General features: G+C 47.3%; 1 protein-coding gene across 7 annotated transcripts in view; it reads right to left on the bottom strand.

Annotated features, from left to right (window-relative positions):
* Positions 1 to 24321, bottom strand: part of TNRC6A (trinucleotide repeat containing adaptor 6A) — a 451850-nt gene that overhangs the window by 120316 nt on the left and 307213 nt on the right. For all 7 annotated transcript variants that reach the window (XM_085629474.1, XM_085629478.1, XM_085629475.1 and 4 more), the window contains 3 exons: positions 16127 to 16258; positions 728 to 886; positions 148 to 288 (listed from right to left, as the gene is read on the bottom strand). In XM_085629474.1, coding sequence (XP_085485600.1) covers positions 148 to 288; positions 728 to 886; positions 16127 to 16258 — 432 coding nt within the window. The remainder of the gene's footprint in view (positions 1 to 147; positions 289 to 727; positions 887 to 16126; positions 16259 to 24321) is intronic.

Raw genomic sequence — 24321 nt, 5'->3', positions numbered from 1 at the left:
GTGGTCTAAGATTAACTTACCCAAAAAATATAAAGCATTATTACAAACCTCCTCCTCCTCCAATCCCCCCCCCCCCCCAATAATCATGACAAGTCCATGTTCTTTGTCCTCTTTTTTGAGTTTTAAAAATAATGTAAAGCCACTCACCATTATTCCTGTCCCTGAGGTGATCAACATCCCGCACAGTATTAATGGACAGATTGTTGATGACACTGCCGGGAGTGACATAGGGGTCAGTTTCAGGGTCAATGTTCGGATAACCTTTCCAAGGCTCACCAGGGCGAAACTCTGAAATAAAGATGAACAAATATCTTAATTCCGTCCCAAAACTAAAATTATACAAAAAGAGCTAGGGGAAATATATACTGATCAACCACGGAATTCTAGTACAGCATGTGCTTGGAAGAAAAAGAATATCTATGATCTTTAATCATGATAACAGAACAATGAATGCATTAATCATGCTAAAACAATGAGAAGCTAGCAGTGGAGGTAAATACACTGCAATGAAGCAGGAAGACAAGTGGCGCCTGGTAGGAAAGGGGGCACATTGCAAACAAGCATTCTATGAATTTGTGAACAGGGCACCTGCAAGGACAGTGCATGCAGTTTTAGAACACTGGTAGGAGAAATACAGCTTCTTGAGCAGATCACTCGATATTAGAGCAACATTTAAATATTTGTAACTGAGCAATATGCAAAAAATTTAGAAAGTGAACTATGTTACCTGGTGGCCAGTTAACATTGCTGGAGCCATTAGGCGATTTGGCACTGGACCAGCTGTCCCCAACCGATCCGGGGGGACTGGCTGGAGAATTACTGCTATTCAGGAAGTCATAGTGACTGTAAGGAGGGTCTTCAAGGCGAAAATTATTCGAAATAGCACCTTAGGGAAAAAAAAAATATGTTGGCATAAAACAGGTTTTTGCTAATGTACTATCACTTACAGAAGGCTAACGTGAATTGATTACTTAGACAAAGATTATCTTTCTATGTGACAAAAGGTAGAAACTTGCAACTGTACACCAAATCGTCATTCATATTATACAAGTATCACAAGCTCTTCCTTTTTGCAAAGATCCAACAGGCTTGTGAAAAGGCACAAGCAGTGCACTGTAAAAAAAGGAATGTTAGTCTGAGGAGAAAGTTTGAGCTGTGGTAGGAGTTTGCAACAAAAAAAAGTGATTATATGTTTATACGGCCTGCATTGGTTTTAAACAAAGAAGTAAGGCCAGCTGAATCTTTCACACTACATCAAGGATGAGCTGAGACAAGCTGTACACATTCCACTTGAGGGCTGAGTGATGGGCTTAGTGTGGTAGTCTCAAGAATCCTCATTCCTGTTTTTCATGGAATTATACTTGTATCCTAGTTGCTACACACACACACATATATATATATATATATATATATATATGGTATAGGAAGTTGGCTCTGTATATACTATACAAAAATGAGGTATAGTGTGCACTGAGTCCAGGGGAACCCCAAAGGTAGGCAAGAGCTAAAAGTAGATAGCACCTTACTCTCCATTTGTGGTAGTGTGGGCGAGCAGTAAGGCTTTATCAGAGGGTAGGGTTAAACATTTGTTGTACACACACAGGCAAGAAATGATGTCACATTTAAAGACTGAACTCAAACCAATTTCATTGTATAAAATAATATTTATTTACATTTCTTTTCTAGAACCAAGCAAGCCTGGCACAGGTAAGTGTAAATGGAACTTTTCAAGGCAGGTTGTACAATACAACCAAGCTGCATGAAAATGACTGTTACAGGTTTGTAAATACTTTGAATACAGTGGAAATCACGGTTAGATTATTTTTGATTACTTTTTCTACTCAGTGGGATATGCCTAGATATCACACTGGGACATTTCCTCAAGAAAAGGAAAGTAAAGCAGTTTTTAGATATTTGCAGTTTTTAAAGTTTTTACAAAAAAAATGCCACACCGAACAATTTTCACAAGAAAAAGCAATCCATGCAGTCCTACGGGTGGAAATGAGGTTATCGGTTTCAAGGTAAGTACTTGGGTTAGGGAGTTGGTTTCTGGGGTTAGAACCAGGGTTCCCCAAGGATCAAGGATTCACTCGCAAAGCACCCTCAGTAGCACTAGGGTGGCAGGTACAAAGTGCTGCACCCCAATGTTCAGAGTGCTGTGCCCCCTCCAATGGGGGCTAGGGAGCCTTCGGTTGGTGGCTGCTCACAAGCAGGCCACAAGGGCGTGGAAGCAAAACTTCTGGTGTTAGGCTCAGTGCTAAGGGGGATCAGAGTTAGCACCCAAGGTACACCAGCAGGGGCACAGGGCAGCTGGATGAAGGGTGATGTTTTGGCATCGGGTGCCCCGTTGATTTCAATGGGGATTCCCCAGTTGCAAAAAACACTGCAGGCTCGGGAACGAAGATCTGCTGGAGGTGACCACTGGTTGGAGAGATAAGTTGGGATGGCTAGGGATGCTGAAACACTGTTGGTTCGGCCACCCAAGGCCGTGGTACATGGGTGTCTTTAGGCCTCAGGTTTTCTTACCAGCTCCGCTCGCGGGGATCCTCCAGAAAGACTCCATGGGACGATTGGAGATGCGAGGCAGGTCTGAGATCACCAGATCTCAGGTCAGGATCGCCAGGGAGACCTCCTCGTGGAGTTGGGCCACTCAACCTCGGGCCCTGGGTGCAGACTCACAGATTTGGCCAGAGTCTGTGGGTGAGCAAATATGGTGCTCACAGGCGACAAAGTCTTGGTTTTGGAAGGCAGGGCAGGTCGTTCGGGTTCTTGAGGGCTGCTGGACACACTAGGATTTCGCTGGAGCAGGTTCAAATGGTGGACAACCCGGTAAGGCGGGGCCAAGTCAGTGGGCATCCTCCTCTTCTTAGTTCAGCATGGCTTCTTCGGTCGCCATTTTCTTCAGGTTGGTTCTCGTCTGAGGAGGCAGGGTCGAGGCTTGCCCTTAGATGTAGGGGCAATACAGGTAATTAAAAGTCTGTACCAAAGGGCTCCTTCCTTGGTGTGGGTGCACCCCCTATTATGTCACCCTCCAGTAGGGGGGGCATATGTCTATGGTTGGCTGGGTCCCCCCCATCTGCAAGATGGCGGGGGCAGAGTTGTGCATCACCGCGCCTCCCCCACCTAAGGGACGGGGTTGGCAAAGGTGGGCACACCTTTCCTCACTTGGCTTTCCCGCTGATTCTCCCGCCCAAAGTGGGAGTCAGAACCAGTGGGGACCAGTTGCTGGGAGCAGCAAATGGCTGGGGTAGCTCACAAAGGCTTCAGGCCTTTGAAGCTTCCCCTTCGTGGACCCTGCACATCCGGGGGGGAAGCTTGGCACCTCGTCCCAGGATGTGCATTGTTTCAGGCCCGAGAGCTGCAGGGTCTCAACCCAGGGGTCCAGAAACATGTCTGGTGGTGGCAGCTGGGGAGCAGCCACTCAGCCTGGACACTAGTGTTAGGTCATTTTTCAGGGGGCATCTCTAAGATGCCCTGTGTGCGCCTTTTTCATTAAATCTCACACTGGCATCAGTGTGGGTTTAATGTGCTGTGAAGTTTGACACAAAACTTCAGTTTTCAGTAAAGCCATTGTGGTACTGTGGAGTTCGTAATGACAAACTCCAAGCACCATATACTCTTAATGGCATTACTGCACTTACAATGTCTAAGAATTGGCTTATACACTGTAGGGGTACAGGGCTCATGCACCTGTACCCTCACCACTAGAATGCACCCAGCTAGAGCGGTGGGTCATCTATGCTAGGGCAGTGGGTTGTAGGCATGGCACACAGGGATGTGTGCCATGTCGACTTTTCACTTTGTTCTGCACCATAACACGCCGCCTGCCAAGGCAGTGTGTGAGTGTAAAGGTACATGGCCTCTAAGGATGGCACAATAAGTGTTGCAGCCCTTAGAGGCCTTCCCTAGTCAGAGTGCCCTTGGTACCTGTGGTACAATTTACAAGGGGCTGACCTGTGGCCAGAGTGCGCCAATTGGGTTTTGTTTTAATGCAGTTTTAGGGAAAGAACATAGGCCCTGGGTACCTATTTGGCAGGAGCCCAAGGCACACTCAGTCAAAGGTCATCAGCTGCAAAAAGTGGGGGCAACCATGCAGAAAGAGGGCACTTTCTCACACCTGGGGGTGGGGGTTCTATGTCAGTCTTCCTATAGGTTCTATGTGAGTGGTGGGTAAAAGGCTGAGTTTTACTCCTCTGCTGGGGATTAGGGCCTGCCAGTGTCAAAGTAGGAAGGAGTAGTTTCTTACCTGTAACTCCAGTTCTGTAGTAGGGGTATCTCTGTTATAGTCATAATCTATGAATAGTCCCGCCCATGTGCGGGGACCCTGGAGCAATCAAAATATCTCTTAAGCTGTCCTGCATTTGCAAACCTGCAAAGACACTTAAGAGACAGACAAAATAATACAGCCTAATAACAATATGGCTGCACTGGCCAGCACTTCCTCTGAAGTGAACACAAAAGCCAAAATAAAGTTTAAATGTCATTTTTATTCACATCTGACATGTTCCTTTATTGTATCACACTCCCTTCACCAAAATCCCTTTAAACAATAGAGAGGAAGGGGTGGACAGACAAGCCCTATAGGCTGTCATTATGTGTCTGCTAAAGGGATACCGTGCCTTTAAGAAACTCTCCAGAGACCCCCCGGTATCCCAGGATGCACAGCCAAAGCAAGTTACTTTCAGTTCTTTTTGAAGGTGTATAAACAACAGGCCTGATACTGCCAGTTTTACTCCACCGGGGAGGAGGGAGGGTCGCTTATGACTATAACAGAGATACCCCTACTACAGAACTGGAGTTACAGGTAAGAAACTACTCCTTCTGTAGTAGGGGATCTCTGTGTATAGTCATAATCTATGACTAGAATGGCAAGCCCATCCCAACCAACAAACAGCGGTGGAGCAAAAACCAAACACCAACAAACTACTGTGCAAACAAATTCCTCAGCGAAGCCTGTCCAACCTGCGCATCTGCCCTAGCATCAGAATCCAGGCAGTAATGCTTTGTAAACGTATGGACCGACTTCCAGGTGGCAGCCTTACAAATGTCAGCAATCGGAACATTCCTAAGCAAAGCTGTAGTCGCTGCTTTGCCCCTAGTCGAATGCGCCGTAGGCTTACCCCCCAACGTCTTATTAGCTTTCTGATAACAAAGCTGAATACAGGACACAATCCATCTGGAGATGGACTGTTTTGAGGTAGCTAGACCAGTTCTTACTGAACCATAATTCACAAACAGTTGATCCGACCTGCGGATGTCTTTTGTCTTATCTAGATAGAATTTCAACACCCTACGCACATCTAAGGAATGCAGAGACCTCTCCGCCGGAGAGGAGGGATGGTGAAAAAATGTAGGCAAAGTTATCATTTGATTTACATGGAAATCAGATATCACTTTAGGTAAAAACTTAGGATGAGTACGCATTACCACTTTAGAAGCATGGAATACAGTATACGGCTCTTGACAACACAGAGCCTGAATCTCACTTACTCTCCTGGCCGATGTAATGGCCACAAGGAAGGCGGCCTTCCAGGACAAATGCTGCAGAGAAGCCTTATGAATAGGCTCAAAAGGCTCCCTCATTAATCTGGACAACACCACGTTCAATTCCCATGGTGGAGAAGGTCGTCTAACAGGGGGAAACCCCTTACGCAAACCCTCCAAAAAATCTTTAATCACAGGGATTTGAAAAAATGAGGTTTGGGAAGGGCCCTTTCTATACGCAGTCAAAGCTGCGAGATGAACTTTAATAGACTGAAAGTTAAGCCCAGATTGAGCTAACTGCAGCAGATAAGGCAAAATAACATCCTCTTTACAGGAGGTAGGGTCAATGTCCTTTGCCTTGCACCATAAGCAGAATCGCTTCCACTTATAGGCGTAAGAAGTCCTCGTAGACGGTCTCTTCGCCTCTTTCAAGATCTCCATACAGTCCTGAGGTAGGTTCAAGTGTCCATACTGTACTAGCTCAGGAGCCATGCTGCCAAACTGAAGGACGAGAGATTGAGGTGAACCATCTGTCCTCCGAACTTCGTGAGAAGGTCCGGCCGACACGGCAGGCGCCGGTGTGGCAGAACAGACCGGTGAAGGTCGGTGAACCACCATTGCCTCACCCACTCTGTCGCAATCCAGAGCCAGGATGATCCTGATTGCTCCAGCTTGATCAGCACCGCCGGAATCAGGGGAATGGGTGGAAAGGCGTAGACAAAGCTGTTGGACCAGCTGATCCATAGGGCATTCCCCAGTGTCCCTAGTTGGTAGTACCTGGACGCGAAGTCGCGGCATTTGCTGTTTTCTGTCGTAGCGAACAGATCGATGTCCGGAGTGCCCCACTCTGCGAAGACGTCTCTTAGCACGTCATCGTTTAGCACCCACACATGATTTTCTTGAACGAGCCTGCTGAGCGCATCGGCTTGGGCATTCTGCACTCCCGGCAGATGGGTTGCCGTGATCGTGAGGTTCCTGGCCACCAGCCAATTCCAAATAGTCTGTGCCTCCCGAGACAGCGTGCGTGAACAGGAGCCCCCCTGCTTGTTGAGGTAATACATGGTAGTAGTATTGTCCGTCTGAACTAGCAGGGAGTTCGTCGTGAAGGAGGGATGGAACGCCTTCAGGGCCAAGTGTACTACTCTGAGTTCCAAAAAGTTGATGTGGTAAGTCATCTCCGTCTGTGACCATATCCCCTGAATCTGAAGAGGGCCCGAAAACGCTCCCCAGCCCTGGAGAGACGCATCTGTCACTATGGTCTGGTGGGCTGAGAGGAGGTGCAGGGCCTTCCCACGGATCGATAAGCGTCCCTCCTCCGAAGGACACACGCTTGCGTTCAAGGTATTGACTGAGGCCCCCCAAGTACTGGAGACACTGCACAGGGATCGGCACTGTCTGACATGTTGATGTGCAGCCCCAGGCGATGAAGCAAGGCAGCTGTCCTGTTGAAGTGACACTGGGCTTCCCGGAACGTGGAAGCCTTGATCAGCCAATCGTCCAGGTATGGATACACAAACACTTTGTTCTTCCGCAAGTGTGCTGCCACCACTGCCATGCACTTGGAGAATGTCCGTGGGGCAGACTTCAGACCAAACGGGAGTACTGTATACTGGTAATGGTTGTTGCCTACCAGAAACCTCAGGAACTTGCGATGCTTTGGTGCGATCGGCACATGAAAGTAAGCGTCCTGCAGATCTATGGCGCACAGCCAGTCTCCTCGATGCAACTGAGGGTAAATCTGATGCAGGGACAACATACGGAACTTTTCTCTGCGGATCCACTTGTTTGCTTGACGCAGATCAAGAATAGGCCTGAACTCGTTCTTGTCCTTTTTTCTGACGAGAAAGAACATGGAGTAAAGGCCTTTTCCTTTTTGCCTCAAAGGAACAGTTTCTATCGCCTTCTTCCTTAACAGAACGTCCGCCTCCCCCTGGAGCTCCCGCACCATGAAGGGAGAGCGCACTGGTGGAATCTGAGGAGGCGGGCTGGTGAAACGAAGACTGTATCCATTGCAAACAATATTCAGCACCCACTTGTCCTGAGTTATTGTCCTCCACTCTGCCAGGTAGAATTGAATACTTCCCCCCCACCGGAGCGGGTAACGGACGAGGGGGAAGTGACCTTTCAGGGCTTCGACCCGGCCGGGCCTTTGTTCCGACGAGGATTGATGCTGGCCTCTGGCGCTTCTGAAAGGACTGCCTCGGGAACTGTTGTTGCTGGTGCTGTTGTGGGTGACCAGACTGGCGCCCTTGACCGCGTTGCTTAGAATAACGCCTGCCATAGGAACGGAATGACTTCTGCTCCTTGGCTCTTTCCAACCCCACGGCCTTCAGGGTTTCTGCTTCAGCCTTCATGCGGGCCATCTCGTCATCCGCATGAGACCCGAACAACGTCGAACCAGAGAAAGGCAAGTTAGCAATCTTTTGCTGCGCTTCAGGTTTGAGAGAGGTAAGCCTCAGCCAGGAATGTCTCCTCATGTGTACTCCATGACAGTACCCATGGGCCGCCAGCAACGATAGGCAGGGAGGCAGCAAACTGTTGCAGAGTCCCAAAGCGATCAGTCATAGCGACCCAGCAGGGCAGAGGCGCTAGCCGCCTTCATAGTCGTGGCCGACGAAGAGCAATTTCTCCTCCCCAAGGAGTCCATCTTGCGGCTCTCCTTATCCGGAGGAGCCGTGGAAGAGGGCGTCGTGGAGTGTTGTTTACGAGCCGCAACCACAATGACACAGTCCGGGGGAGGGTCCACCCTAAGGAACGCCGGGTCCGAATCAGGGGCCCTGTACTTCTTCTGCAACCGTGAGGGAGCAGACTTCACCACTGCCGGTGTCAAGAAAACCTCCATGGCTGGTTCCTCCAAACCCGGAACCAAAGGAGGAGGGGGCGTGACAGGTGAGCCTTGTGCAATGTCTAAAATATCACCGAGGTAGTGGGAACCGGGACTGCTACGGAGATTCCCAATTTCGCCGCCCCCCTCATCAGCACATCCTGGAAAGTGGCAATATCATCCACCGGCGAGATTCGAGTAGGCGGAGTTTCCGACAGCGAGGGGGAGAGCCGTCCATTGCCAGAAGAGTCCGTATACCTCGCGCCTCTGGAACGAGATCTATATCTCCATCGTCCATGCCTTGTGTGAGATGACGACCTGTGTCTACTCCGTGACCTCCGGCGAGATCGAGAGCGTGACCTCGGTCTGCGTGGAGCCTTAGGAATCGCCGGTAGCCGAGGAGACGGCGGGAGCTGAGGCACCGGCGGTGGCGTAGGTCGCTTAGGAGGAGGAGGAGGAGGTGTAGGAGGCTTCTGAGGCAGCGGCTGAGGGAGAGGCTGCGGAGCTCCATCACTCCTTGCAGGAGAACCAGGACCAGCACTGTCCGGACTCCCGTCCACCCTTCTCTTCTTGGCGGGCCTATCCCGTGCTGAAGTAAACGAGGGGGAGCGCTGTCGTCTCCTAGATCCACGACTGGAGATCGTAATCACCGAAGACGTGTTACCAGATGTCACCGACGTCGAACTGATCGTCGACCTCGTACGGCGTCTCCTCGCCGTCCGGCGTCCCCTCGACGTCGAGGGGCCACGGGTCGACGGAGAGTCTCTCGACGTCGACTGTGAACGACGTCTCCTCGACGTCGATCTCCTTCGCCTCGACGTCGATCTCCTTCGCCTCGACGGCGATCCGTGCCTCGACGGCGATCCATCGCGGGGCTCGGTACGACGTCAATGGTGTGTCGACGTCGACCGTGGAATCCTAGACGGCGACCTAGTCCTAGGTCTCGCCGGCCCCTCTCTCGACGTCGAACGTCGAGAACGCCGCGATCCAGAGCCCTGGATCGACGGCGAACACACCGGTGCTTTACCTCTCGCCGTCGACGTCGTCTTCGACGTCGAACGCGATCTACCAGCCGGTAGGTGTCGTTTCTGCTGCTTTTTCTGCCCGGAGGTCCCTCCAGTGGCTGAAGCATGGGCAGAGGAAGGGGAATGAGATCCTCCATGCCCCGAAGTCCCACCTGTCCTCTGCTTCTCCTGTCCCTGGAGGCGAATCTTCTCCCTGTCCCTCAGGGTCCTCTTGGAGAAGGTCTTGCAGATGGCACATGTAGCAGGGACATGTGAGGATGCCAAGCAGAGGATACAGACATCATGTGGGTCCGTCTTGGCCTTTTTCCTCCCACACTCAGGGCATTTATCAAATAAAGCCATGCTAAGAGTGGGCAAATTGCACCAAAATGCAGGATGCAGTAGAGAAAGGCTCTAGACGTCGAACGAACACACTATTTATCCAAAAATCCAAAATTTAGTCCAAATATCCACCCAAAAGGGTAGAGCTCAAGCTCCAGGGTCCTGCTAGCAGGAGCCGGAAAAAAGAACTGAAAGTAACTTGCTTTGGCTGTGCATCCTGGGATACCGGGGGTCTCTGGAGAGTTTCTTAAAGGCACAGTATCCCTTTAGCAGACACATAATGACAGCCTATAGGGCTTGTCTGTCCACCCCTTCCTCTCTATTGTTTAAAGGGATTTTGGTGAAGGGAGTGTGATGCAATAAAGGAACATGTCAGATGTGAATAAAAATGACATTTAAACTTTATTTTGGCTTTTGTGTTCACTTCAGAGGAAGTGCTGGCCAGTGCAGCCATATTGTTATTAGGCTGTATTATTTTGTCTGTCTCTTAAGTGTCTTTGCAGGTTTGCAAATGCAGGACAGCTTAAGAGATATTTTGATTGCTCCGGGGTCCACGCACATGGGCGGGACTATTCATAGATTATGACTATACACAGAGATCCCCTACTACAGAACTGTGGTGACTCGTGAGGAATCTGGAGGAGTTGACAGTGGTAGAGGTAGTGGAGGAAGTTGAGGGGCGGTAGACTAGTCTCTGGGACACTTCAGTGGTGCAGGCTTGGAAGAGTTGTACTGTACTCAAAAAGGCAAGCCTTCTCTTCTTAGGCAAAGTCTCTGTGGTGCTCGAAGAGTTTTTCCTGGTACAGGATGGATAATCTGTCTCCCATCAAGCTCCTCTTGGAGCTTTTCAAGTACAGGCCTGTCAGTCTTTGGAGTCAGTCGTGTAAGGGGGTTTTGGACTCAGACGCTGGTTTCTACGTCCAACGAGGCAGGGGCTTCAGCTTGGAAGGGTGTTTCGGTACAGACCGGTCTCAGGCTCTAAGGCAGATGAGGGTCAGAGCTCTCGCCTGAATCCAGTCTCCACTCTGTTGCCATGCCCGATTACTGATCGCAGCTCAAATGCTCAATGCCCAACCCACTCTGGCGGGCAGTGTTCCACCTCATGTGGTTTTGTGCAAAGCTTATGTGCTTCAGTTTCAACCATACACACTGCTTTCGAGGTGGACTGTGTGAGGGCCGGTGTCGACTGAAGTGTATGTAGCACCTTTGTGTCTCTCCTTCTGATTCAGAGGAGTCAGAATCTATGACCTCTGGGCTGAGCCAAGCAGCCAGGACACCTGATGATTCATGCCCTCCTCTTCTTCAGGTGATGCTGTCAGCCTTCACCAAAAATGTCAAACATGTCCTCTGTCAACTGCTGCATCCTGATGTTCGCCCACTTTTGGTCTTTCCAGAGGCTTCTTGCACCTAAAGTGTAAGAGAAGGCATATGTTGTGCTGTCATGGCAAGACAAATTTAAGACCTTGTGGAGATCGTCCCAGGAGTATATGGCATGGCACTGAGGGCATTTCCAGATGGTGCCCATTCTATCACCCTCTACACGTCCGGAGTCGATGGAGGAGCCATGAGAGACAGGGGTCTGGTCTTCAGTAAAAGTCTCCAAAGCATTTTGAGAGAGCAGACAAGCAGTGGTCACCAATTAGGGAATTCTTCTTGGCGACTGGAAAGGAAGATTTTGCCATGTGGGCCGAAAGCAGCAACTATTGAAGACGGAGTCCAGGATGCATGTCTGAACCCGATGGCGGAGAAAAACAATATAACAATGGAGTTGGTGCCCATATGTATGGTCAGGGAGCGTAGGAAAGTGGCTCTATATATACTGTTCCCAAATAGGTACAGTGTGCACAGAGGTTTGGCAGAGGATAAAGTTAGATATAACCTTACTCTCCAAAGTGGTAGCTTGGTCGAGCAGTAAGGCAGCATCAGAGGACAGTGTAAAGCACTGGATGCACACAATCAGCAAATGGTCTCACACATTCAAGAACTGAACTCTAGGCCAATGGTTTTGTATAAAAATAAATGGTTGTTTTATTTTAGAACCAACAATAGATTTCAAAATATACTCTCTGAATGAGAGGCTTTATATAAATACTTTCTATATGCAGTAGGCTTTTGAATGCAATAGACAGTTGTTGCGATAGGCAACACAATTTCAAACAAAATAATACATTGAGCTCAATGGGAATTTCTAATTAAATGCAATTACTTATTTTGAGGATTACTTTTCTAACCACAGGACTGGATCCTGGATTCAGTCCCGGGACATTTCCTGTAGACAGTTGAGTAAAAGCGTTTTGGTTACAGTAGTGAAATGAAATGATTTTTTAAGCAATATTTTGGTATTTTAAAAGTTGACAAACTTTTTCTCATAGAATCACCAATGTTATCCTATGGGAGGAATTTCACTTAGCAGGTAAGTGGGGTTGTTGTTACTTTTTCCAACTCAGTGTTGGATCCAGCACTGGGGCACCACCTGTATACAGTTGAAAGAATGTGTTTTGGTTACATAGGTGATTTTTAATTAATATTTTTAAGTTTGCAAAATCGACACTTAGAAACTTTTTCAGCAAAAACCAGGCAATGTTATCCTATGGAGGGAAATTCAAGTTGCAGGTAAAGTATGTTCTTGTTACTTTTGTAATCCAGTGCTGGACTCCTAGGTTCAGCACTTGGATATCCATCTAAAACAGGTAAGTAATTACGTTTTCACAGTTGGTGTGATTTTTAAAGGGTATTTGTAGTTTGCAAAAATCAACACTTAGAAGAAATTTCACAAAAAAACAATTTATGGTTTCCTATGGAAGAAAATTGGGTTCGTGGTAAATACGGTTGTAATTACTTTTCAGGGTCAGTGCTGGGCACCAAGATCCAGCACTGGGATCTCTCCTGATTGCAGGTGAGTATTTTCGTTTTCGGTACTCAGTAGATTTTAGGTGAATACTTTAAAGTTTAGAAACACCACACTTTGAAGAATTTTCAAGTGAAACCAGTCAATGTTACCCTACGGAAGAAAAGAGTTATCGGCTTTTGGGTAAGTACTCGACTGGCAGAGTTAAGGTTCTGGGCATAGACTCAGGGGTCTCCCAGGGTCAGGTCAGTATAGTTGTTACACCCTCAGCGGCACAGGGGCAGCCGGGTGCAGAGTGAATTAGGCCCAATGTTATCCTATGGGAGGCATGGTGCCCTTGGTTGGTGGCTGCTGGCTAGCAGGTCACGCGGCTGTGGGAGCTGGGCTCCTGGTCACTTGCTCAGGGCAAATGGGGAAGTAGAGTACAGTAGAGATCGCAATGCCAGGGGCACTTGGGTGGCTGGGTGCAGGGTGCTTTTGAGCCTTCGGGCGCTCAATGGATTGCAATGGAGAAGCTCAAAAACGAACAAAGGCTGCAAGCTCGGGGACGAAGATTCTTCAGGTGTGAGCAACAATTCGAGGGGTAAGTTGGGTAGTTGGAGGATAGGTTGGGCACAGGGGGCCGCAGGGCGCGGGGTGCCTTTTGGTGTCGGGAAATCTTACCCTTGGCTGGTCGCGGTTGCAGGGGTCCCTGGTTCTGAGGCTGCAGGCGTCGTCAGAAGAGTCTAGGTGGGTCCTTGGGTGCTGGATTCGGGGTCACAGTCAGGGAGACGTCCTCGGGGTCTTTGTTCATTCAAGCGCAGGCCAGGCTTGGCATGTGCAGAGTGTGAGAGTAAGGTTATATCTAACTTTAGCCTCTGCCAAACCTCTGGGGACTGTGGACTGTGGACTCTGTACACCCTGTACCTATTTGGGAACAGTATATACAGAGCCACTTTCTCACACTGCACGGCAGGTCTTCTTGTCTCTTGATCTTCACTGCTGTTTCGAAATCTGGAGCTAAGGAAGGAAGGTTCAGGGTGCCCTAAATACTAAATTTAGGGGCGTTACAGGTAGGTAAAGGGCAGGGACCACTGGGTCCCTACCCTGGGGTGGGTACACCCCCTATCATGCCACTCTCCTGTGGGAGGGGGCAGTGGCCTAGTCCTAATTGGGCAGGGCTCCCCATCTTCAAGATTGCGAGAGCCCGGAGATGTGCTTCACCTCGCCTACCCCCACCTGAGGGGTGGGGTTGGCAGAGGGTGGTACACCCCCTGTCCTTCCTTGGGGTTTCCGGCCAGTCTTCCCGCCAGAGTGGGGGTTTAGAACCGGTAGGGGCCAGTTGCTGAGTACAGCAAGTGGCCTGGAGAAGCTCATAAAGGTGGCATGCCTTTGAAGCTTCCCCTGCCCATCCTGAGGCTGCAGGCGTCGTCAGGAGCGTCAAGGTGGGTGCTTGGGTGCTGGATTCAGGGTCTCAGTCGCCAGGGGGACATCCTCGTGGTCTTTATGCCAGGGGCTTGTTACTTGCTTTGAGCAGTACCACTGCTCGTGGGAGTCCCAGTTAGTTAGAATCACAAGGCAGTCAGGTCCTGCGGGGTTTTTGAGGTTGCTGACCACTGGAGACACCGGGGATTAGCAGGAGCAGGTTCGAGGGTCGACAGGCCTGTAGGGCTGGGGCCAAATCAGTTGGTGTCTTCCTCTTGTTAGCTGCTGCACGGCAGGTCTTCTTGTTTCTTTATCTTCTGGCTTGTTTCTGAATCTGGATCTGAGGAAGGAAGGTTCAGGGTGCCACTAAACACTAAATTTAGGGGTGTTACAGGTAGTTAAAGGGCAGGGACCAATGGGTTCCTTCCCTGGGGTGGGTACACCCCCTATCCTGCCACTCTCCTGTGGGAGGGGGGGCAGTAGCCTAATCCTGATTGGGCAGGGCTCCCCATCTTCAAGATGACGAGAGCCCGGGGATGTGCTTCACCTCGCCTCCCATACCTGAGGGGCGGGGTTGGCAGAGGCTGGCACACCCCCTTTCCTCCATTGGGGTTTCCCGCTAGTCTTCCCGCCAGAGTGGGGTTCAGAACCGGTGAGGGCCAGTTGCTGAGTACAGCAAGTGGCCTGGGGAAGCTCACAAAGGTGGCATGCTTTTGAAGCTTCCGCCGCCCATCCTGGTGGAGGAGGCCTAGCACCTTGCCCAGGATGTGCATTGTTGCAGGCCCAGGAGAGCGGATGGCTCTCTACCCAGGGGTCCAGCAACATGTCTGCTGTGTGGCAGCCTAGGCAGCCCCTCAGACAAGACGTGGATTGTAGGTTAGGTTCAGGGGGCATCTCTACGATGCCCTCTGTCGTGCATTGTACAGTAAATCCTGCACTGGCATCAGTGCGGGTTTAATGCTCTGAAAAGTTTGATACCAAACTTCAGTCTTCAGTGGAGCCATCATGGTGCTGTGGAGTTCGTGTTGACGACCTCCCAGCACCATATACTCTTAAATGGCAGCACTGATGTATGCCAGGGCAGTGTGTGTTGTGTGCATGGCACACAGGAGTGTGTGCCATGTCGACTGTTTTGTTCTGTACCCAGACACTCAGCCTGCAAGGGCAGTGTGTGTGTGTCAGGGTACAGGGCCTCTAAGGGTGGCACAATAAGTGCTGCAGCCCTTAGGGGCCTTCCCTGGTCACAAGGCCCTGGGTACCTAGTGTACCATTTACCAAGGGCTGACATGTGGCCAGGGTTTGCTAATTTGGGTTTTAGCACAGGTTTTAGGGAAGGAACATAGGCCCTGGGTACCCGATTGGCAGGAGCCCAGGGCACACTCAGTAAAAGTACATTCAGCAATTCAGCAAAAAGTGGGGGCATACCATGCAAGAAAGATGGCACTTTCTCACAGGGAGGAGTCGCATTTCCCGTGGCTCAAAAGACGGCTTCTAACAAAAACAAGTTACAAATGTCAGAGCCTAACACTAGATGGCAGAAGTATGCAGACCGTGTGTACCTACAGCCAAACATCCTACAAACATTGTTTGTAGTGGTAAAAGAGCTCACACTGAGGACTTTCGCACTTAAAATGCGGAAGAGAAAATATTCTGACGTCCTTCGGTGGTGGATCTTCAGGTTAATTGCTAATTGGAGAAAATATCCAACCCAAATAATTAAATGGATGGGCCATTGTTTTAATTAGTGATTTACTCATGTTACTAAACTAAATATTTACCTTTTAATGAATAAATCATTAAAGGCATGTCATCCCATGAATAAACAGATGCTGATGAATCCCACCTTCCAAAGTACAAGGAAACTTCGGCATGCCACACCTGCTCAAAAATCAGTTCAGGAAATTAGGTTGTGTTTTTTTGTCAGGGTCTAACTCACTATGGAGGAATTTATGAACAGATACCCCACAAGGACACCATCACATTAACACATGGGTATACTTTGCACCTGATACCTCTATCCGGCCTAGTAAAGGAAAACCTAAGATATGTAGTTAGCTAAGCCAATGTGACTCGTTTCAAAAAACAAACCGAAATCTGCAAACTCAGTTTTAAATATTGTTTTACATATAATTTGCTATCAACTTGTATGCAATTAATTATCATGGGTATTTTATGTTGTAGGGTTTTTAATTATATTATAGCATTCCATCTTCAACTTACCATGTTTGCTGGAGTTTTGATCCAACGATAGGTTAGACATGCTGTTGTCCCCCATTGTCCATTTTCTAAGTCTTGACTGTGGTTCTTTTCCACTGCCCATATCGACATTTACACTCAAGTTAGAATTCAAGCCTAAGAAGAAAATACCAGTCAACTCAGTAATGACGAAATGTCAAGAAAAAGAAATCCCTCCTGTCAATACCCCCCACACTCTTAACACAATAAAAAGTATATAATGTGCATGAAAATACAGGAGACTGCACAATATATATTTTTTTTAAGTTCCATGCAGCAGTAGGTGAAAACAAAACCTGAGAATATACTTCTAATAGGCTAATTCATAGGTTGTTAGATTTCAAGACACTTCTTTCCTAAAGCACTCTCAATTCATATTTGTGGTCTTGCTATCAAGTTTTTTCATTCCAACTTTACAGTACCAAACTACATGAATCAAATCCATTTAATTTCACTACAAATACATCCCATCCATATCTAGAAACATCTTTGAACCATTAACGACTACCTTGTATTGAATTGTGACGTTTATTTAGGGCTAACTACCACTTGTGAACCACTGAAGTGCCTCCTATCACAAATATATAATAAACAAACCACCAGACTCTAAATCCCATCAACCAAACCTGTGGTGGCAAAATACTGACTGTATGCACAAACCCCCTAAACAGCAGCGCAAATGGTGTTGGGAAAGATCAAAAGTACGACATTAGAGAACAATCCCAGACACCACCATTCAAATACCTTCAAACTATAACAATTTTAACAGCAAATTCTAATTCTAACTGCATTTGAGGCATCATAAAAACCACACAAAATAAAGCTTGATCTATCAAGTCTCCCGTACCCCCATAAGAAACTATTTGCTTACTTACAAGCATGTTTTATTTTGGGAACATAATGTTTCGCGTGTACCATGTCTTTGCATTTCTCAATGCCAAGTGTACTGAGTAAGCCTTGATAGTGGATAAAGGAAAATGCTACTTACCAGTGTGCATCTGTTCTTGGCATGTAGGGCTGCAGAGTCACACACTAGTGCATAGATCGCCATCTGGTGGTGGGCCCGGATGATTACACTTTGTTGTTGTCCTGGAAGAGTCTTTGTATGGTAGATGATGACTCCTCTGGAGCAAAGTGCGTATGGGCATCGACTCCATCTTCAGGTTGTTTTTTGCCATTACGGGAAATGATGGAGTTGTGACAGAACAGAAAGATGCCCATGAATAGTGTATCTAATTAAGATATTACTGGAACAGATAGAGGCAGCCGGGGAGGCGGGTGGGCGTGTGTGACCCTGCAGCCCTACATACCAAGAACAGATGCATACTGGTAAGTAGCATTTTCTGTTCAAGGCATATGGGCTGCAGATCACACACTAGTGCATAGATCGCATAGCAGTTCTCTCCCTTAGTTGTGAGTACCAGAATATGTTGCAGTGGTTTGAAATAGTGTTTTGAGTACAGCCTTGTCCACACTAGCTTGTTGTTTTGCTTGCACATCTACACAGTAGTGCTTTGTGAATGTGTGCAGTGTAGACCATGTAGCTGCTTTGCAGATATCATCTAAGGGAATGTTCCCTAAAAATGCCATAGATGCCCCTAGTTTACGGGTGGAATGAGCCCTAGGGGGAATGGATAGTGTGTTTTGCTTTTTGGTAGCAAATTTGAATGCATTTAATAATCCACCTTGCAATCCCAGTTTTTGAAATGGGGTTACCTTTGTGCAGTGGAGAAAAGGAAACAAAAAGCTGTTTTGTTTTACAAAATGGCTTTGTCCTATCAATATAATAGGGGAGAGCTTGTTTAACATCTAACGTATGGAGAGCTCTCTCAGCTACTGTTTGAAGTTAGGAGAAGAATACTGGCAACTCAACAGACTGATCGAGATGGAATGGTGAAATGACTTTTAGAAGGAATTTGAGATTTGTCCTTGGAACAACCTTGTTGTGATGGAGTTGCAAGAATGGTTCTTCAATTGTTAGAGCCTGGATCTCACTCACCCTTCTGAGTGATGTAATAGCTATTGGAAAGGCAACTTTCCATGAAAGGAATTGTAATTCACACTTGTGCAAAGGCTCAAATGGAGGGCCCATGAGCCTGGTGAGAACAATGTTGATGTTCCAAACAGGTGAGGGTGGTACCCTGGGAGGAATTATTCTTTTAAGGCCTTCTATGAAGGCTTTAATGGCAGGAATTTTGAATAATGATAGATGCTGTCTGTTTTGGAGGTAGGCCGCTATGGCAGCAAGATGTAACCTGATTGAGGAGTATGCTAAAGTGCATTTGTGGAGATGCAGCAAGTAGCATATGATGTTCTGGATAGAAACATCTAGTGGGTTGATGTTGTTATTGGTGCAATATAGAACAAATCTTTTCCATTTAGCTGCGTAGCAAGTTCTAGTGGTAGGACGTCTAGCTTCTTTGATAAAGTTCATGGGAGGTTGAGATATCCAAATTCTAAGATCTCAGGAGCTAAATTGCTAGGTTGAGCTGCATGGGGTCCGGATGCATGATCTCTCCATGGTTCTGTGTTAACAGATGTGGTGAGAGTTGCAGTTTTTGATGTGTTACCACTGAAAGTTCCAGATGTGTGGTGCACCACGGTTGTCGTGCCCATGTTGGTGCAATTAGGATCAGCGTGAGGGAGTGTTGCTGCAGCTTGCGCACCACTAACGGAATGAGTGAGAGAGGCGGAAAAGAATATGCAAATTTGCCTGACCAATTTATCCATATCGCATTGCCTTTGGACAATGGGTGTGGATACCTGGTGGCGAAGCTTGGGCATTTGGAGTTTAGGTGTGTGGATAACAGATCTATTTGTGGCTGTCCTCAGTTGAAAGAAAGGTTGAAGAACTTGCAGATGATGTTCCCACTCGTGAATCTGTTGGCTCTGAGGACTCAACAGATCCACAATCTGATTTTGAACTCCTGGTAGATGCTCTGCTAGTAGATAGATTGTTTGAGGAATGGCCCACCTCCATATGCTCTGCGCCAGCAGGGAGAGCTGTAAGGAGTGTCTTCCTCCCTGTTTTTGGATGCAATACATGGCTGTGATATTGTCTGTACGGACTAAGGCAGTCTTGCCTGATAGGTAATTTTGAAAGGATTTTAGTGCTAAAAAAATGGCTAGCAACTCCAGATGGTTTATGTGGAGTAGCTTTTGTTGTGGTGTCCACCTGCCTTGAACTGTGTGCTCTGACATATGAGCTCCCCAGCCGATGAGGGATGCGTCTGTGGTTAGCATCACCTGTGGAACTGGCTCGGGGAACAGCCGCCCTTTGGAAAGGTTTTTGGCATTCCACCACTGCAGAGAGCGATGTGTTCGGCCGTCCACCACCACCAGATCTGTTAGTTGACCTTGAGCCTGGTTCCACTGGCTTGCTAAGCACTCTTTTAGGGGACACATCTAGAGTCTTGCGTGCGGTACTACGAAAATGCAAGTGGCCATCATTCCAATTAGTTGCATGAACACTCGAGCTGTTAGTGAGTGTTGCAGTTGAAAAATTTGCATAAAAGCTTGCATGGCCTGTATTCTTATTGGGTTCGGGGATGCAAGTCTTTTGGAGGTGTCTATTGTGGCACCTAGGTACTGTTGAGACCGGGATAGTTGGAGGTGCGACTTTGTTTTGTTTATAGTGAAATCGAGTTTGTGTAAGAGGTGAATGGTGTGTGTGTGCTGGACGCATTGCTGGTATGACTTTGCTTTTATAAACCAGTCGTCCAGATATGGAAAGACATGGATGTTTTCCCTTCTCAAGTGTGCTGCTACTACCGCAAGACATTTTGAGAAGACTCTGGGTACTGTTGTGACCCCAAAGGGGAGGACTTTGAATTGGTAATGCTGACCGTCCACTACAAACCAAAGGTACTTCCTGTGAGCTTGGTAAATGGGAATGTGAAAGTAGGCGTCCTTGAGATCTAGAGTAGCAAGGAAGTCGCCTTGTTTTAGAAGAGGAAGGACCTGCTGTAATGTGACCATATGGAAGTGGTCTAACTAGGTAAAGGTTCAGGGGTCTGAGGTCCAGAATAGGTCTGACAGAGCCATCTTTTTTGGGAATAAGAAAATACAGCGAGTAAACCCCTGTGTTTTGCTGGTGTAGTGGAATTATTTCTATTGCTTGTTTGTGCAGTAGAGCAAGAACCGCCTGTTTTAGGAGTGTGAGATGCTCTTGTGACATGGGACGCTGTTTGAGTGGTATTGTTGGAGGAGTGGAAGTGAGCTCCAGGCAATAACCTGAGTGAATTATTTGTCTCACCCACCTGTCTGTTGTGATGCAGCTCCAGACAGGTAGGAAATGTTGTAATCTCACCCCCGATAGGAGTGGAATGGTCTGGGGGGAAGGGAGGGAAGTCACTGTTTAGGGGCGGAGGCAGTACGCGTCTTGTTACCTCTGCCTTTAGTATTGCTGACTGTATCCTCCTCTGTAAAACCCTGTACTGGGCAAGGATTGGGTGGGAGTTTTGTACCAAGAGGATGCAGTGTTGGTAGGAAAAGTTGAGGCACCTCTATATGAGGAGCGACGAAAGGACGCTTTGGGAATTAGATTTTGTAAAGCCCCCATGGATTTTGCGGTGTCAATGTCCTTTTTCATTTTTTCAAGAGAGGTATCAACTGAGGGGCCAAACAGATGCTGTTGGTCAAAGGGTTGATTAAGAATACTTGTTTGTACTTCTGGTTTGAAACCAGAAATACGCAGCCAGGCATGCCTGCGTAGAACTTTGCCCATATTTATTGCTCTTGAGGCCGTGTCAACAGCATCTAGAGCGCAACGGATAGAAGTATTAGTAATAACCTTCCCTTCTTGTATTGTATCAGTAGCCCTGGTCTTGTATGTGTCTGGTAGATGTTGTACAAGGGTTTCAAGCTCATCGGAATGAGCCCCATCGTATCTTGCCAAAAGAGCTTGGGTGTTGGCAATTCTCCAGACATTGGCTGCCTGAGATGTCATGCGTTTCCCCGAGGCATCTAAGAGTTTGGCTTCTTTATCAGGGGAGGAGCGCCCCCTGCTGTTTGACCATGTGCTCTTTTCCGTGCGTTGGAAACCACTAAAGAGTCTAATGGTAGATGGCCTTTGCTATAGGCTGGGTCAGATGGAGCGGCTTTGTATTGTTCTCCAACCTGGGGTTAATTACCCTGGCTCTGACGGGGTCTTTGAATAAGTCTGGTGCGTGCTTTGTAACCCCTTTAAGCATTAGTAAGATGGTGGTGGACTTATGAGAGGGTAATAGTGTATCCATAAGGAAGTCGTCATCCACTGGGTCAGTATGGAGATCGACCCCATGAAAGGCAGCTGCTCTGTGAAAGTTGTGTAAACCCTATGGCGTCATCTGGAGGAGATGGCCCAGAGGGGTATACATCATCTTGGGGTAGATCGGGGGACTCTGGTGCATTGTAGTCTTCCCAAGGATCAATCGCCTGATCCATTAAACCGCAAACTCTATTTTCCTCATAGGGTAACATTGACTGGCTTTTTCCTGAAATTTCTTCTAAGTGTGGACTTTTCAAATCTTCAAATATTCACCAAAAATCAGCCGAGTGACAAAAACGAATTTACTCACCTGCTCTTAGGTGAGCTCCCAGTGCTGGATCTTGGTGCCCAGCACGGACTCTGAAAAATACTTACAACTGTACTTACCCTTAACTCAATTTTCTTCCATAGGAAACCATTGACTATTTTTCTGTGAAATTTCTTCTAAGTGTCGATTCCTGCAATCTTTAAATATTCTTCAAAAATCGTATAATATCTGAAAACGTAATTACTTACCTGTTTTGGATAAAGGTCCCAGTACTGAGTCTAGGCACCAAGTACTGGATTACAAAAGTAACGAGAACATACTGTACCCGCAATGTGAATTTTCTTCCATAGGGAATCATTGACTGTTTTCTTTTAAATATTTTCTAAGTGTCAACTTTTAAAATAGCTAAATATTAGTTAAAATTCATTACAGTAATTAAGTCGACTTTCATCACTTGATTCTGAGAACTGACCAAGGACTGAATCTAGGATCCAGTCCTGGAATTCCAAAAGTAATCTAAAAAGTAATCTGTTGCAAATAACTTGAATTTACCATTGAGCTCAATGTATTGTGTTTAAAAATAGAGTTGCCTACCGCAACCACTTGTAACTGTTTACTAAAGTCTATTGCATATTGCAAAAGTATTTATATGAAACATCTCCTGTTGAGAAAGTATATTTTAAATCCAAGTGTTGGTTCTAAAATAAAACAATCATATTTTTTTTATATATAAACCATTGGCCTAGAGTTCAGTTATTGAGTGTGTGAAACCATTTGCTGACTGAGTGTGTACAACAAATGCTTTACATTGTCCTCTGATACTGCCTTACTGCTCGACCAAGCTACCACTTTAGAGAGTAAGGTTATATCTAACTTTAACCTCTGTCAAACCCTGGGGGACTGTGGACTCTGTACACCCTGTACCTATTAAGGAATGAATATGCTACTTACCAACATGCATCTGTTCTTGGCATGTGGGCTGCTGACATTCATATCTGTGCATAGATCGCCGCCTAGTGTTGGGTCCGGATGATTGCACATTGTTGTCCTGGAAGAGTCTTTGAAGTATCACGAGATAGGTGGCTCCCCCCCTGGACCACAGTGCGCATGGGCATCTTCTCCATCCTCAGATTGTTTTTCGCCATTGTGGCAGTGATGGAGTAGATACAGTAAGTGATGACCATGCTATACAGTAAGTCTGAGTGCTGCAGCCGCCACAGGCGCCGGGGAGGAGGGTGGGCGATATGAATGTCAGCAGCCCTACATGCCAAGAACAGATGCATACTGGTAAGTAGCATATTCAGTTCGAGGCATGTGGACTGCTGAATTCATATCTGTGCATAGATTACATAGCAGTCCCTCCATTAGCGGCGGTTAACTGTGCCAGATGCGGCAGTCTGAAAAAGGGTCTTGAGAACAGCCTGTCCTACAGCTGCCTGCTGTTTTGAATGTACATCTACACAGTAGTGTTTGGTAAATGTATGTATAGTGGACCATGTGGCTTCTCTACATATGTCCTCTAAAGGAATGTTCCCTAGGAAAGCCATGGACGCCCCTAACTTTCGTGTTGAGTGGGCTCTTGGAGGAATCGTTAATGTGCGTTTAGCTTTTTTATAGCAAATTTGAACACATGTAACGATCCATCTGGCTATCCCTGCTTTGGAAATGGCGTTGCCCTTGTGTTGTGGAGAAAAGGCAACGAACAATTGTTTTGTTTTCCTAAAATCCTTTGTTCTGTCTATATAGTACATGAGGGCCCTCTTTACATCTAGTGTATGGAGCATTCTTTCTGCGACATTTTCTGGATTTGGAAAGAAAACAGGCAGTTCAATAGTCTGATTCATGTGGAACTGCGATATCACTTTAGGCATGAATGTGGGGTTGGTACGTAGTACGACCCAGTTTGCGTGAACCTGTATGAATGGCTCTTGAATGGTTAGTGCCTGGAGTTCACTAACTCTTCTCAACAAAGTGATTGCCACTAAGAAAGCTACTTTCCAGGTGAGGAATTGAATCTCACATGAATGTAGAGGTTCAAAAGGTGGACCCATCAATCTGGTGAGGACCACATTTAGGTTCCACACTGGTGCCGGTGGGTGTCTTGGAGGAATCACTCTTTTGAGTCCCTCTAAGAAGGCTTTGATGGCAGGCACTCTGAATAAAGAGAGGTGCTGCCTGTTCTGAAGATAGGCTGCTATTGCGGTTAGATGTATACGTATGGAGCTGTATGCCAGATTGCACCGGTATAAGTGTAACAGGTAACAGATGATGTTCTGAATGGATGCATCCAGCGGATTAATGTCATTGTTTTTACAGTAAATGACAAATCTTTTCCATTTAGCCGCATAGCAAGCTCTGGTCGTGGGCTTCCTGGCCTCCTTGATATGCATACATTCTGGAGGCAGGTTCAGGTAGCCAAACTCTAAGACTTCAGGAGCCAGATCGCCAGGTTTAGCTGTTGCGGATCTGGGTGCTGAATTTCGCCATGGTTCTGCGTTAAAAGTTTGGGTGTTAGCCGCAGTCTTTGATGCGGTACCACGGAAAGTTCTAGAAACGTGGTGTACCATGGCTGGCGTGCCCACGTTGGAGCAACCAGGATGAGTGTTATAGAGTGTTGCCTTAGTTTGCGTGCCACTAGCGGTATTAATGGCGCTGGAGGAAAAT

Source organism: Triturus cristatus, chromosome 10 (assembly GCF_964204655.1).
Source record: "Triturus cristatus chromosome 10, aTriCri1.1, whole genome shotgun sequence".
Taxonomy (NCBI): Eukaryota; Metazoa; Chordata; class Amphibia; order Caudata; family Salamandridae; genus Triturus; species Triturus cristatus.
The sequence above is the reverse complement of the archived record's forward strand: the minus strand, read 5'-3'. Positions and strand labels throughout refer to the sequence as shown.